We start from the raw sequence: 16,752 nt of genomic DNA on the forward strand, positions 1-16,752 counted from the left end.
CAACACTAAGAGAGCAGGCCCAGGGCTGTCCTAGGCCAGGGAAGTGCTTAGCATTCCTTCTGCTCTGTGTGCCGGACGAGGACTGAGTTGGCAAATGGATAACGTTCTGGTTGCTAGTGGCAATGGCCAAGAAGAAAGAGGAAAAGATAATATTTTTGCAGGACTTCCCTGGGAGTCCAGTGGTTAAGAATCCACCTTCTAATGTAGGGACACAGGCTCGATCCCTGGTCAGGGAACTAAGATCCCACATGTCCCAGAGCAACTGAACCTGTGGGCTGCAACTAATGAAGTCTGCACACCACTATGAAGACCCAACGCAGCCTGCCCCCCACCAAAAAAAAAAAAAAGATAACATTCTTTCAAAATCAAGGAAAACTCAAAGGTGAAGAGTGAAGCAAATACACAATGAATTAAAGATTGTCTTGACCACAACGGACTTCCCATGTGGCTTAGCAGTAAAGAATCTGCCTGCCAATGAAGGAGACATGCACTCCATCCCTGGGTTGGGAAGATTCCCTGGAGAAAGAAATGGCTACCCACTCCAGTATTCTTGCTTGGAGAATCCCATGGACAGAGGAGCCTTGTGGGCTTCAGTCCATGGGATTGCAAGAGTCAGACATGATTTGGTGACTAAACAACTTGACCACTGTACAAAGAAAAGGCTTGCAGAAAGCTGGGGGATACTTATGGCAGCCCAAGCCACATACCTGGGACTGTCTCCCACCTAAGGTCCCCAGCCTTCTGTTTCTACCTTGAAGTATTATCTTCAAAGCCAATTTTTTTCTTTCCCACCGTCTGACGCTCGGATCTCAATTCTGACAGCCTCTGTCCTGAAGTTTCCTTGTTTCCAATCTATTCTCCATACAACTGGCCTTTTGAAAACACATCCCACCGCATCCCTCCTCCGCTTGGACCTCTGGGTGGTACCGACCACCCTTTCCCATTGTCCATCTCACTGTATAACTTCTGGCTTCTGGAAAACACCCAGCTCTCCTCTGGCCTCAGTGTCTCCTCTCCTGTCCCTCCCTGTTCACTCTGCTTCCTTCAGCTCAGATTCCACCCCTTCAGACCCTATCACCTTGGGGGATGCAGCAAGGGGAGGGGGTGTTTTGTTATCCTGTCACCACCACCGTTCATGCCTTCCTAGGGTTTATCACAAATGGTCATTATGTACTGCTTCAAATTCCTGGGTGTGTGTTCCAAGCATGTAGTTACTCAACGAATGTCTGATAAATGAACTCAAGTCCATTTCTTCATCTGTTAAATGCCAGAAATAATGTCCAACTTGTGGGCTTAGGGTGAGCAACAGAGAATCACAAAATCAACTCACAGACCAGGCCCTCACTGTGTTTACATTTAGTTACTGGTTTACATGTAATTGTCAAAGGTAATTCCCATAGGCATCACCCCTGCCCCCCCTATTAACTTTACCAGTGAGAAAACCGACATACAGATTTTGAAGAATCGCCCAACAGGTCATTAGAAACAGCCCGTGCTGGACTTTCAGCCCAGATTGTGTGTGTTGAATCCTCACTCTTGACACTGGCAGAAACCCAGTACAGACGAGGATGCAGTCAATGTCACGGCAGCTTTGCTGTCATGTGGGAAGCTTGAGGGCAGAGGAGAGCAAAGGAAACTAGGCGAGTGACACTGGACGGGAGGGTGCCCTCCCCAACAGCATCCCTGTATCCTCCTACTTCCCAAAACTGTGACTCTGAGAGACCAGGGCAGGCTGTACTTTCTTTGGGGGCCTCAGGTCAAGCAAAAAGCAGGGCCTTCCAAAGGACCCAGGGCAATCCAGACCTAGTCCTCAAGCCCAAGATGAGACATGTCACGTCCACGTCAGAGCTGGTTCCTTCCTGGTACAGTCTACTTGATGGGGACATCCCTTCCCACATGGAAACTGTTTCCATGGCAACATACCAGCATCAATTCAAAGGACCCTTTAAATTGTTGCAGGTAAATACAAACAGCTCACTTTTGCCATTGTCTGTATACTACTTAAATCTAAATTGCTCAAATTATTTCTCATTTTAGGGAATAATGGTAAATTTCAAGTGTACATTAATGGTAAAATTCAAGTGTAAAACATCTTCCTTTGTGCTTAAAAATGGTCAAGTTGTCATACTACTCGAGACACAAAATTGTATAAGAGTGTAGGCAAGAAACATTATTAACGGTGTCATAAATAAGTATTATAACTTTATTAAAATGAAAAGACAATATTCAAAATAATGCAACAAAAATGAATAAAATCCTTTGTCCAATACTGTACACATAAATGCAGAAATCAGTGCCTTTTTCTAAAGCATGTTTTAACCTTCATTTAGTTCATACTAAAATATAAGCTTTAAATAGCTCAAATAACATCACTCAGCAGTTTAAACTGTAAACAGCTTGTTTAATGTGGAGAACATTGTAGTAAGGTACTTCTGTTAATGAGCACCATCTCTTCTGTGCTGCTCTACACAAGATAAATACAGCGAAGCACGTGGAAGTGCAACACAAGCTCTGTGTCTCACCAGATCCGAGCGGAGCAGCCTGCCGTGAGAGCTTCCAAAGTAGGTGACATGACCTCCGGTCTTAAGACATACTGGGCTGTTGGTCAGAAGGGTTTTACTTAGAAAGCAAATAATCCCCAGGAAATACTGAAGAGGAACCAGCAACACAAGGCCAGCTTGTGTTGTATTTGTTTATTCATATGCAACTAAAATAGGGGAGGGGAAAAAAAAAAAAAAAAAGAAACCCACAACACACATCTCCACATAGATACTCTCAACCCAACAGCTGACTGTTTCATGGCCTCAACTGACATCCTCAACACTGGCCAAGAGTTTGCTTTTCCCCATGTGTCCTGTGTTTCCTGGGGGTGGAACAGAGAAGGAATGGTAAGGAAAAGTGACTTATTCTGTTACCTTCCCATTGTTCATATGAGACCCAGACAGGTGAGAATACGGTACCAAAGCTGCTGCCATCCCTCCAGCAAGACCTACAGGATTCAGGTCTCAGGACGACTTAAAGCAGGCAGGTGAAGTCATGGAAAGAATGTATGGCCTGCCCTCCATGGAAAAACTGCTTGCAAAAATAAATGAGACAAAACAGAAGAGGCCTCAGAGCTGGCAATCTTCAACCTTATTATGCAAAAATAATAATAATATATATATATATATATAATATTTTATGATTCTGAGCTAAACAATACTGTATTCTCTCCCATTTGCTCAATGTTCAGTCTCTCAGGAGCCATCCTCCAGCTTGAGTTTTTCTTGTTCTAAATATATATTACTCTAAGACAGGAACCACTGGGTTAACTTGCAGCTGGAATCTATGGTTTTACCACAAGTGCAGATGCAGGCGTGCAGCGTGCACACAGATGCGTGTCCCTTGTCCTTCCTCCCTGCAGCGCATCTTTAAATGACAGGCTTGAGCAGACTTTTCTCTGACGCTCACACGGTCAGGGATGCTCAGCACCTCAGCACCTCCCGACTCTCTAAGCTCTTCCCGTTCAGACGGAGAGTTCGACTCTCTGATCCTGTGATCTGGACTACTTTCCCAGGGAACCTTGACAGGTCTGGGGAACTGTGAGAGAACCACTCGCTTCCATGCCACCTCTGCTGAGCCAGGACTCCAGGGTCTAAGGAGAAACCACGTAGGAGAAATGTTTGCGCTTCACATGGCCTCCCGGGTCCACTCGTGGCTTTAGGTCCAGCTTTTCTGGGGCTGAAGAGATACTGCCATTGGCCAGGAGGGGGTGGACAGGGGTGTTCCCGTGTGTTTCTTCTGCTTCCCTAAAAAATTTTTCGAATCTGTCCAGGTAGGGTGGCCTCTCAGGGAGCAGGTAGTAGTGTGTGGAGCTCACCTTCTTCCCATTTTCAATGATGGGCAGGATGCAGGGTGCCTTGCCGGCAGCCCCCTCGCTGTGCTGTCTCTGCAGGGCTTTGCTGCTCACGTACTTGGGGTCGGGGGCAAAGCTCTGCGTGGGGGGCATGACCCCGTTGAGGTAAGATGGGAGGCTTTTGGGGCTTGGGGTGCGGGAGTTGCTCCGGGACAAGGGCTCTCTCGGTGGGACTTTGGGGGGCCTGTCCTCATCGCTATACGTACTGGAGGTGACCTCGGCTGACCACCTTCTGTAGTCTGGCTTGGCCGGCCGGGGAGGGATGGGGACCCGAGGGGGAACTTCAGGCTTGTCGTCGTCGGAATTGGGAGAAGCCCTGTGCACGGAGCTGGAGATCCTGATGGCCGGCTTGTTGAAGGACCCCGCGGGGCCTGAGTGAGACCTCCTCAGTCTCCGGTGGGCCTGGGGCGGAGGGGGGTTGGCACTCGGTGCCCCGGCAGCCTGGTCGGGTTCCTGGCTGAGATCCACGGCGGAGACGGTTGGGGTATCAAAATATGCATAGTTGATCTGTCCGCACCCTCGGAAGCTGCGCCTGCGGGCCGTCGGCTCTGAAGTCGGAGAGCCCGCAGTCTTCCAGAAGGAAGTCCGTGTCCGAGCTGGTGAGGAACTCGACCTCGCAGTCTGTCTCATCCAGGGTGAGGTCCTCGGAGATGGGCAGTGGCGGCAGGGGCCGGGAGCCCCGCTCACAGGGCGCTGAGCTGGAGAAGAGGGACAGGGGACTCTTGACAGGGGTTAGCGGGGGTGTGGCGGCACAGACCCCGTTCACCGCCAGCTTCTTCAGTCCACATGCCACCCGGTCCTGCTCCTGCTGCCCCCAGCCTTCACTTGGGGGGATGATGAGGGGAGGCAGGCGGGACTTCGGAGGGGGGCCGTGCTCTGCACAGTGGCTGCTGCTCATCGGGGTGGATCTGGAGGTGCGCCCTGGAAGGAAACGAGAGGTTATGGAGGATGGTCTGTGCTCTCCCCATGGGGGGGAATTGGACTCCACCCCAGCAGCCTGGATTCCTGTCGCCTTCGGCTGGGTCACTCGTGGTGAAACACCAGCTGCTGGAACGCTGAGCACACCCAGGCAACTGCTGCGGGTGTAATCAAGGGCCGGAGGCGGGGAACGCACCTGATCTGGTTCAAAGAACAAATTATCTCTTCCATCGTCTTGGCCGTGTGCACGGCGCACGCCCACACGCCCCAGACAGGTTCTGTGACATGTGCGAAGTCCACGGAAGGTGAACAGCATGTAATTTGGGAAGCCAGGCCACACCAACCTGGCCATTTGCAAGACAGGCCACCCAGGACACGCAGGGCAGGCCTGAGATAAGACGAGGCCTTACCTGGCCCATTGCGATACCCAGAGCCAGGAGATTCACCCGCGACGTGACAGGTAGCCCTTGGCAAAAAACTAGAAGGGCTGATGATACACACATTCGTCTAAGTTTCTGTCAGTATCTGTACTATTCTGTTACCTTCAAACAGGTGTTCGAAGCTAGTAAGGAAGAAGAGAGCTCATGTCCGAGGTTCTGGAGAGTTCAGTGTGTCTCCTGGCTGGGGTGGCTTCACGCCTCCACACAGAGACCCAGTGACTCCGGCTGAGCCACCGAGAGCCTGACAAGAACACGCTTACTTCAGGATCTGCTGCCACTAGGGGTCAGACTCCTGTCGGAAATGGCCTCGGTCACTTCCTCATTTAGAAAACAGCACTGGGGCACAGGCTCCCTCGGGGCTGCTAGCTTCCTCTCCCTATGCCGAGGGCACCTGGGTTCTCAGGACGCTCTGGATACGTACCGATGGAGGTTAGCTGCTCCTGCGCCCGCGAGTTCAGACTGTAGGCCATGGTTATTGGGTCAATGTTCAAAAAGCCGCTGAAAGGGAAGGACGGACATCTGGGTCACAAACAAGTAGCAACCACGTCCCCTCTCTCGCTCCAATGTTACCCGCTTGGGGGCTCTGGCAACCCCACATCCTGCACTTACTTCTCAAACTCGCTGCGGCCACCCCAGCAGGCCTTCAAGCTTCCCAAGGCTTGGCCATCGTGCAGAAACCCAGTTTTTAACGGGACTCTGATCTCCTGAGCAGCCACTCCTGCCATGGACATTGTGCCTTATTCTGGGACGTCTTCAGACTTGTGATGCCCAGGGATGCGTACGGTCAACCGGTGGCTTTCATTCCCTGGTGGGGGGGAGGGGTGGGTACAGAGGAGGTTAAGAGCAGGGTAAACAATCCCCAAACACGAGGAACTTGAAGGGAGAGAATTCCAGGGCCTGCGGAACAGAAACATCCAGTTACAGACTTCCTCCCAGTCAGGTTTACATTTGCTGTTGCTGCTGTTCAGTTACCAAGTTGGTTCCGACTCTCTGCAACCCCAGGGACCGCAGCACGTCGTAACACTACTGAGTTCTTACTTTTCATGAGGTTACTTAAATACCGACACTAAAAGTCTTTTTTGGGGGTAGGGGTGGTGGTGTTAAACACAGGCTTCCCAGATGGCACTAGTGGTAAAGAACCTCCTTGCCAATGCAGGAGGTATTAAGGGATGTGGATTCCATCCCTGGGTTGGGAAGATGCCCTGGAGGAGGCAATGGCAACCCACTCCAGTATTCTTGCCTCAAGAATCCCATGGACTGAGGAGCCTGGCAGCTACAGTCCACAGGGTTGCAGAGAGTCGGATATGACTGAAGCAACTTAGCATGCATGCAATAAATACTAAGATTTGAGGTGTTTTCAGCCAACGAGAAACAGTCTGTCTCAGGCCAGGGCAGACCTTGGGGTTGGGCGTGGGGGCAGACAAGTGCACACAGAGAGGCCTCACACAGACGTCTCTCCAGCCTCCTAGTAGACCGACCTGCCCGTGTGGTTGCGCTGAGCGTGGAGCTCATTCCTTACTCCCTGCACCCCACCCTGTCCCAAGCTAAGAAAGTCATTTCAGGAATTACTGTGTTCAATATGGCAGCACCACTGTTCACTAAGACCCAACGCTCTGATGAAGCAGAGGGTCTACAGCTGTCACTTGATGACCCCACAAGCCCAGCACTTATTTAGATTCTGTATTTCAGGGGTGGGGGTGGTGGCGGGGGGTGGAGATGGGCCCCGGGAAGACAAATTCTCCAGTCACTGCTTGTGTAGGGATCAAGACGTCCTCATGCACAGAGGACACTCACTCCTGTTCTGTAAAAAAAAATCAAGTTCTGCAGGATGACCGGCTTCGGGCAGAGGCCTGGACAGCATCCTCCTCCCTTTTGAAGGCAAACTGCGGTCTGCATTCTCTGCATTCTCCTCGGTGGAGTGCCTGGTAATTTATGTGCCGCCTCGCTGTGAGGCATGGGTGACAGAGGCCAAGTCAGTGCAATTTCTCCTAATCCAGCCGCCCCTCTCTTCAGAGCCCTCCAACCCTCCCCTCAGTCCCCACTGCCTCTCTTTAGTTTCCTGTATTCGTTGGCAAGGTGTACTCATGATTAGCACCCGTCTCTGCCCCCTCTTCAGATACTCATATCCGCTTAGAACAAGTTGAGAACATACCCCGTAGGCCCTCTGCGTCACAGTGACCCCTTCTGTGATGTGTACATACACTTTATGACCCGTTCTCATCCACTCGGCAACTGTGTTTGCACAAACCGAGAGAGCTGGGTGCTGCGCTGAGGGCAGTGGCTGACATGAGTACGAGAGATGGGTGTGCGGAGCAGAGGGAGGCGGCACACAGTCAGGGTTCTGTTTTAGGGACCGATCTGTCACCCCCTACGAGACTGCGAGCTCAGGAAAGAAGCTGTGTCCCAGTCATTAATTATCACCACCTGAACAGGAGCAGGTGCTGGGTAAGGAGACGTTTGTTGAATGTGTATTTGTACAACGCCATCAAACTATTAGTATTGTCAGTATCAACTGAATGTATACAATATGTAAGGCACAGAGCTGTTTTTAAGTTAAGGGTCTAGAAAAACACTCTGCAAATATTCTGGTTTTTTTTTTTTTTTCGTAAAAAGGAATGTAGAGAAGGTACTGTTTCAGTGACAAAGGACCGGGGGCCCAATTACCACTTCTCAGCTTTTTTACTCTCCCAAAGTCAGCTGTTTGAATATACCAGGCAGAGACTTAATAGGTTTAAAATATTATTTCTAATAGTCAAACTTTATCTTTCATCAGTCTCTAAAGATAAAGAAGCAGGGGGGAACCCATCATTTCAGAAATCTAAGTTATTTAGGGGAGGTCTTTTCTGTTGTTTTTGAGGGTTGGTTTTTAGATTAGGAACACAGCGAAATGTGTTTTTACTTCCTTTGAATTCAGTTTAAGCTCTAAGAAAAAAATTTTAAAGACAAGCTTTAGAAAAAGATTTGCTAGACACTTCTTCTCTGACCCTGCCCGGTGGTTTAGAGTGCTCTTCCTAAGAGATCTACAAGCGCTGGCAGGACAACAGGGAGTGTATCTGTGGTGATAGAAAAATGAAAGGCCAGAGAGGAAGGAGAATATGGTATTTAAGTGGTTTGAAAGCACACGTTTGAAGATCGCCCATCCAGATTACAGGAAAGTGCTGCGGGGGACTGTGGAGGCCCAGCCCCCACCTGTCTGCAGGCCAACAAGAACTACCAGTAATTACTGTGTGTCAGACTCCTAATGCCATCTAAATCTTCGCTTTCAACAGAGTGATTGTGTAACCATCGCCTCTGCTGAAATGGCCTCGGAATCCTGGCCCTCCGTCGTCAATGGTCCCTTAACATTCTGTATATGTTCTAGAAAAAGTTATTTTTCGGTCATTGTTTCTATCACCTACTTGTTAGCTTTCTTAAAGGGAAAAAAATTTTTTTTTTTTTTAGTATAAAAAGAATTGTGTTCACTAAGGCAGCTCGCTGTGACCACAATAGCGTCTTTGTGCATTCATCGAAGGTGACCTGCCTCTACATTTCAATGGGGAATTGTGAATGGGCTGTGTTATGAAACTGTCCAAACCTCCCACTGGCTCGCACGGGGAGCTCCGCCGCAGTGTCACTGCTCTCTCTCTCTCCTTCTGGAGAATAACTCCCCCCTCGGTGGACTCCCAGGAGGGCAGCCTGCTCGGGGTCCAGAAGCCAACTTCTACAGGGTGTTCCCCAGGCAATAAACTGTGGGTGTGGGGCGGAACCACCTGGAATTCTTTTATGCCTCTTAAAAAACTCTAGAAGCATTCAATATATGTACTCCTTGGAGTAGGGGTGGTGGATCCATCCATTGGTCAACCCTGAGTTAAAAGAAATGTGTGCGGAGCTCAAGGAAACTTAAGCTGATACTGTTGTGTTGTGAATTTTGTCCCCTTACATGTGTAAAACGAGCTCTGCCTTAAGATTCATTAGGAAAACAACTGCAAAAGATACCCCCCTCCCCTGTCCTGGGGAAAACCAGGATCTACAAGTCCAAGATGGCACTGGGTGATGAAATGCAGAAACACGAAACCTGATGGGCATCTGGGCAGCCTAGCACACTGACCAGGGTCTCCATAATCTTGGGTATGGAAGCTCCTCTGAAATATGTGGACTAATCTTTAGCCTTTTAGGGTCGAAAATGCTGTTCAATACCAATGGCAGGTATGAACTCCTTTTTCCTATTAACATCACTTGATTTGGTTTTTTTTTAATTCAAGGAAAAACAAAGGACAACCCTAAAACCATCTGTTTCTTGAGGTTGCCCCTTTACTTTCTGTCCTAACAACCTGGGCGCCGCCTTGAGTTCTGATCCCCGTAGAGGGCTTCAACCCCACATCACAGCTCCTGAATCCCAGGTCCAGCCCTGGCTCAAGCCTCCACTTTGTGTGTCCTATTGTCTGGTGATTACCTTTCCACCTGGATGGTCCCCTGGCATCTGGAACTCCACAAACCAAACCCCTCTTGCCACACTCCCTTCCCAAACTAGTTCATGTTCTAAGCAGATCACACGTCTCCCAAAGGCACCATTTTTATCCTGAGCCACAGCAGACGTGCGTTGAATCACCAAGGGCCAGAGCTCATTTCTATGCTGTTTTTCTCAAGTCTATCTTCTTTCTGTCCTAATCTGCCTTGGCTATGAAGATCCCCAATCCACCCTACACGCTGGATCTCTGTCCCTGACCTAACCTAAGCTCCAGCTTAGATCTTCCGCTGCTCAAAGACCTTCAAAGGCTTCTCCATACATGCCGCTCAGCCTGCCATTGAAGGCCTCCGGAACAAGGCCCCAGTCCAACCTTTTTCAAGCTCTTGCTTCTCCTTTCCCCAAACTGCTGTTAGAAATCAACATATCCTTTAGGGCGGTTCTCATGCTATCTTCTCCGTGAACCTGCTTTCTCCAGAAAAGCCAGAGAAGTGTCTCCAGGGCCTGATTATTCTGTGCTGTGCCCTAGTCCTCTTCTATCATGCTGATTTTCTACAACAGGACTCTCCGCCTCCCCTCCTTCAACAGATCCTGGCCTCATTCATCTCTAACACATGCTTATTAAGTGGACTCTGAGAAAACATTCACCTCATTTTTTTAAAAAAAGTAATTACATGAAAGACTCATGTAATTTATAATATATATCAGTGAAGAAGGGAAAAAGCACAGATTTGTAAGGGATAAACATTTGGTGACACTGGTCAATTATAATACAAGTCTAGGGACATGGAGCCGGCAAGGAATGCTCACTAAATTCATTTCCAAAGCCCAAAGCAGACGGTTTTGAGACTAGGTAGTAAAAAGATTTGGAGAAGGAAATGGCAACCCACTCCAGTGTTCTTGCCTGGAGAATCCCAGGGACGGGGGAGCCTGGTGGGCTGCCGTCTATGGGATCCCACTGAAGTGACTTAGCAGCAGCAGTAAAAAGATTAGAAGCTTAAATGGTTAACACTGTAACTTTCCAAACTAGCAGCTGTTACTACATGCTTGCTTAAAGCAATCAGGTAGGGGCTTCCTAACAACAGACACAATGTCACCTTCTCTTCTGGATTATAAGGCACCTACTGTGTTTTTGCTGCTAAATTTAAGTTCATTTTCCTTAAAAAAAAAGGGGGGGGGTACACCCAAAAGCACATTCCACATTCTTTATTAAATAGGTGAAATCACATGCTTTTTGTTTGAGGATAACCTCTTTGATACTGTTCTTTAAAAAACCAGGCTACCTTAAGACAGTAACCTAGATATGCTTACCTGGCCACAGATCTCATTAATAAATCTCAGAAGCAATCCACGAGAGGGGGAGGGGCACATTTTTGTCACACGACTCATCCAGTTCTACTCAGTGCTTCCTTATTTAAAAGTGTGATGTAATTTCCTTCTTTCAATCTGGTTTAAGAACCTGATTTCTGTTTATTCAGGGTGATAAATGGTCTCCTCAGCTGCATTTAACAATTACCTCCCTAACAATTTCCATATCCAGGGAGCTATCAGGTAACTATATTTAGAGCCAAAACTTGAGAAAAAAGAAACAGAGTTCAGACTGTGACAAATACCAGGATTTGAGATACCCCCCAACCCCTCAAAGAAACCAACTCATCTTTCATTCTGAAAATGTCTAAAATAGTCACCTTTGGCAAAGTAAAAAAAAGAAAACCAAACCAAACCTCACTATTTTTCCTGTGATCAGTGTCTACAGCACTAATGGCCGAGCGATCTGCAATGAACATTCAGTCTGGCTGTTCTAGAGGGTTTTCACTTTTATTAGGAATATGAGAAAACCTACTGATTTGCTCCTCACCTAACACATTCCGTGTTCACAACTGCTATGGTGTTGTGTGGTCTGAGTTGATTCACTGAAAGCAGAAGGCTCTTCAAAAATCACTGGCTTTAATTCAGGGTGTTGCTCGGATTTTAACAGGTGTGATCTGCCGAGGGGCGGAGGGCAGAGGAAGAGAGGGGGCCGCAAGGTAGGGGCCGCTCTGTGGAAGCATCAACAGCTTCACCCTGAATGCCCAGATGACTTACAAGGGTGTTGAACGAAGTTAATAACGTGGAATGAAACTCCGTGGTTTCTGTGAAGAAATGAGCGGCCCAGTGGGAATGGACATATTTCGTCCTCATGCAGCTCCAGGCCTGGTACATAATAGCTCATTGGCAGGTGGTAAAAACCAATGCGACCAGGAGAATATTTCACCTTCACTCTGTCACAGTCAAAGCTGGATGACCTAAGTTCAGGAATAATTCATAATATTTTCTAGCTAAGTATTTTAAGAAATGGCAAGCCAATGGAAAACCTATTTATTCAACTCCATGGTCACTGCCAGCCTCTGGACTCGCGCCGTCTCCCACACGGCCCCGGTGACACAGCAGAAACACCCCGAGGCAAGAACAGATGCTTCTGTCCTTTGTCCCTTCCCTACAGAGCACCACTAGCATCAGCGGAACACATACACACTGGAGGGAAAAATATTATTCCTTTCAGACACGTGCATGGTAGGTTTCCAATTGTAGGAGATACAGGATTTCTATTCAAATCTTAATGAGGATGAGCACAATAGTCTAATGATGGGAAGCGTGTCTTTCAAACTTCAAATTTATTTAACGAGCGTTTAAGTCACCCAGTGGGTAACCTGGGATTGTTACAGAGAACAGAAACTCAGCAAGCATAATCACTAGTTCCCTGGATGCTTATCTGACGGGCATTGTTCTAAGTGCTTCATGTGTATTACCTAATTTAATCCACAGCCCTGGGAGCTGGGTGCCTGTGATTACCCTCATTTACAGACAAGGAACTGGAGGCACAGAGCTGAGGGACCTAGGCTCCAGGCTTGAGCCAGGTTCTCCCACACACCTCGCTGACGGATGGATGATCTGAGCCACTGTGGAGCCCAAGTCTTTGGGGGGGCTCAGACAGACTGTCCTGGGGCTCTGTTGACTGGTAACAGTTTTTCTTGGGTTACCTTTAGTGTATCAAAGTTCCTATTTAAGCTCCAGTCCCTCAGATCTCCAGTAAGAGTTATTACTTGCAGTTCTGTCCTATCTATCCTCTAAAAGGAGAGAGGGGATTAAGGTATTGATCTATTCTGTGACCACCTCAAACAGTTCTTTGAGACCCTCGACCTTTAGTGACACAGGGACGCTCCGCTTGATATAATCCGTTTGATAATAATGCAGGTCTGTTTTCACCCATAAAAAGGGGTCACAACATATACCCAGAGAGCCTCCTTTGAATCTACTCCCAGCCTGGATCTCTGTGAGGCATTATTACAATAGAGTCTTATAATCAGGCTCTACTGTAAGAACCAGAATATAATGATAGAATGTCTTGTATTTGGAAAGTGTTCCACAAATGAAAAAACACTTTCTAACATGTCATCCCACTTGATCCCCACAACATCCCTGTAAGAAGAGGCAGGGATCATGATCTCCATTTTGCAGAGGAGGGAGTGAAGTGAGGTGAAGCATCCTCCTATCTGCTAAGGATCAGCACGGTCCAGCATCTTCCTAGCTACACTTTCCTCACCTCTCCTTTCTAGAGTGTCTGCTTTGTAGGCGACAGCCACGTTTCTCCTCCTCTTGGTTACAGGTGGGGAGACTGATACACAGAACAGGACCCGAGCACTGGTCCACTGGGCAGAGCAAGACTGAACTCAGCTCCTGTGTTTAGCTCATGGTTTCTTAAGAGGGCACGGTTTCACTGATATTTTCACAAACAGCTACCAGATGCTTACTCTTTTTGACTAGATACGACGCTCATTGAAAGGGACATGGTGCTGCCTGAGGAAGGCCCAGTCTAGCGAGGAGAGAGGTAACAGGCAGGCATGCAGTTTCAGATTGTGGTCACTGCCAAGGGATCAAATGGGAAACAATAAGAGGACAAGGAGGGATGAGGACCTATTCACGCAGGCAGTGAAGGCAGGCTTCTCTTGCGTGATTTTTCAAATGTGAATCTAAAGGATGAAGAAAAGGCAGCCGTGAGAAGACTCAGGAGGAGAGCATTTCATGCAGAGGGGAACAGTATCTTCAAAAGACAACCTGTGACTCGTCGAGTTTCATATTCTGGGGGGACCTTTATTTAACAAGCGCTCTTGGATGGTATCTTCCCATCCTTATCTTCCTACTGTGTCTTCTGTTAGACTGTAATGTTTTGTGGAATCATGGCACTCTGGAGTTGAAAAGGGCTAACTCATGTAGCCACAGCCCCGTATTTAAAAGATACATTCAACAGCCTTTTGGTAATATTGCCCAATTTGATGGTACAGGGACTGGATTCAAGTAGCAGTGACTCCAAATGGCAGAATTCTTTTATTCTCTCTTCTGAAATCTGAATCCCATGCTAACTCTTCCTTACCTTAAAATAATTGCTGTATGAAGCTAGTCACTTAGGTTCAGAACCCTCGAAACTTACCAATTTTATCTATCTTTAAAAAGCATGTGTTTATGCTGTGTGGATAATGCCAGAATGCCACAACGAGATTTCGTTTCTCTAAAATGAAATTATCCATCAGCTTTTAAAATGCATGACCAAACAGCAGCACCAAAGGATGCTCCAGGAATCCTGATGCTGCTGTACCGATTCAACTGTATTTAGATCAAGAAAAGAGTTGTGCCTCTGCTAGAGGGAGACGGTGACATTCAAATTCCTGGAATTACCCTTGGCACCACCTTTCCCCTCCTCTGCTCATCCTTCTAAAGAAACCTGATGGTATGCAGAAATTCAGGTCAGTTTCCAGCATGTTAGATTGCACCTGTAATTTGGGTGACTTGCTTTTAAAAGCTACCATTACTACCAGCAGAAGGGAAGTACTATCTGGTTTGGCTTCCGAGGAGCGGCAGTTAAGAGCTCTTTCCACACAAAAACTCAGGTGTACACTGTAATTAAATCTCACAGAACCGAGCGACTAGTGTCCACTGTGAACTTAAAGTAGGAAACCCAGTGCATCACAATGCTGGTTCTCCCCATCTGTCAAAAATACGAATAATTCAGACATTTCATAACAGCCATTCGAAAAAAGCAGATTTGCTTTCTGAGCTTTATCAGTGACTGGTGCAACCCTGCTGAATTTTAAAATGTAAAACATGCTTTCCGGAAATTATCAATCATCAACTAACGTGCAAAGCTGCCTAAGACAGAAGCTGTGCAAGGCAGGGTTCCTGCCCTTAAGGAGTTTACAATCTAGTATCTGTGGGGTTATACATTGTTAGTCCCAGTGAGTGTCCACAAGAACACACAGATGAAAAGGAAACCTCTGTGCTTGAAGTGAAGGCAATGAACTCCATGCTATAACCAATTTGTTCTCTTCAAATTTGCTAATATCTGCAAAGGGGCCTGATTGATTGATAACATACTGATAACCAATCACTGTCAGCCTGTTAACAAGGACCTGATTTCTTTCATTTTGGTCTTAACAAAACTTGGTCATTTCCTGAAATGGGTATCAAAATGCCTTTAAGAAAAACTCCACTTACAACTACATAATTCCAGTGAGGTTTAAAAAAGAAAAGAAAAAGGAAAAACAAAAAACCAGAAATGCAGTTTAAAAAAAGAAAGCAAGACAAGGTATGGTGAACTTAATCAGATGCCTCAGTCTTCTCAACAAATGCTTTCTCACTGCATTCTTAACAGATTTATAAAAGCTTGAAATTTTGCAGAACACTTGTTCTCCAGAAGAGAAGGGGGGAAAAAAGCATTTTAACCTCACCTTTCTTCACCCCTGACAGTTGCCTAGAAACCAGTCTTGCCCTACCTGTGTTGCAGGTGTACCTAAAGTCACCAACACATCTCTTTTAAAGCTACAGTCTCTATTCTGACTGCACTTAAGTTTATGACTAACAATCTATTCATATTTTTTTATCAGGTAAGAGACTGGTTTCTTTCAAGCAATGACGAAATCCTAATAAAGACTTTGCGTACCAATACGGTACTAATCCTGATGAAAGAGTCATCTAATTTGTACAAGACTACGATATACATATAAATGCACACAGGCACAGAGGCGAAATATCTAATAAGCGTTCACGTTTCGAACACAATTCTGCAGTTCTTTCCCTTTTGAGACAGCATTTAGGACGTTCTAGCAAAGAATCGCGTTCCTGGGAGGAGAAGGGCACAGGGCTGCTCGGATGAATTAAGAACACCGACTGGGGATGACTGTCGTCGCCGAGACCAAGCAGTGGGACCGTGGGTCAGAACCCGCGCCGATCCCGGCCCCCAGCAGCTCTCCGACCCAGTCTGCGGGCGCGCGGTGTGGACCAGACTCGCGCAGCCCCGGGAAAGAGGAGGAAAGAGCCCGAGGCCGCCGCCAACCCGCGGCCGCAGGACCCCAGCTCGCCGCTCCTGGAGCCGCGCGTCTCCAGAGCGCCGGGCCGGCCCCTCCCTCCGTCCCGGGAGACTCCGCGCCGGGAGACCCTCTTCGCGCCCAGGGACCCGCCCCGCGTCGGGAGCCTCCCGGAGTCCCGAGGGGCGCGGCGCCGCCCTTCCCGCCCCGGGCCCATAGGCCCCTTACCCCAGCAGAGCCGCGGCTGCCCCACGGCGCCCTCCCGCGCATGTCCGTCCCGGCTGTCTCAGCGACTCGGGCTCAGGGGCCCTACACCGCGCAGGCGCCTCGCCCAACACCAGCCGCTCGCTCCGGCTCGCACTCTAAGCTCGCACTCGGCCGCCGTCGTCGCTATCGCCGCCGCCTCACTATATAGTAAGGGGGCGGGGCCGTGACGTCACCGCTCACCGCCCCACCTCCACCGCGCAGCCAATCCCGGCCTCAAGCCCCTTAAAGGGGCGATGTCGCGGTCAAGGTGCTCTCGTGGGGTCCACTGGCGTCGGGTGGCCCCTCGCCAGGGAAGCAGTCTTTGTCTCCCGAGGGACGTGTTTTTGGCCTGCTGCGGCCCGGGCGTCCCTCTGCTCTCCCAAATCCGGGAGGCTGCTGCCCGCCTCCGGGCACTCCTTCCCCTGAATCTTCCTCTGAAGAGTGCAGGCCGCCCGGCCTCGGCCGCGGTTC

The 16,752-nt window shown here is 48.5% G+C and overlaps 1 protein-coding gene across 1 annotated transcript; it reads right to left on the bottom strand.

Moving 5' to 3' along the window:
- Nucleotides 1–2,185: 2,185 nt before the first annotated feature.
- On the bottom strand, nucleotides 2,186–16,426 carry ERRFI1 (ERBB receptor feedback inhibitor 1). Its single transcript, XM_005892694.3, is given in 5 exon segments — nucleotides 2,186–4,430; nucleotides 4,432–4,816; nucleotides 5,675–5,751; nucleotides 5,863–6,058; nucleotides 16,264–16,426. Coding segments are annotated over 4 exon segments (1,380 nt in total). The 5' UTR covers nucleotides 5,985–6,058; nucleotides 16,264–16,426; the 3' UTR covers nucleotides 2,186–3,634.
- Between the last annotated feature and the right edge of the window lie 326 nt (nucleotides 16,427–16,752).

This window comes from Bos mutus, chromosome 16 (genome assembly GCF_027580195.1).
Source record: "Bos mutus isolate GX-2022 chromosome 16, NWIPB_WYAK_1.1, whole genome shotgun sequence".
Classification (NCBI taxonomy): Eukaryota; Metazoa; Chordata; class Mammalia; order Artiodactyla; family Bovidae; genus Bos; species Bos mutus.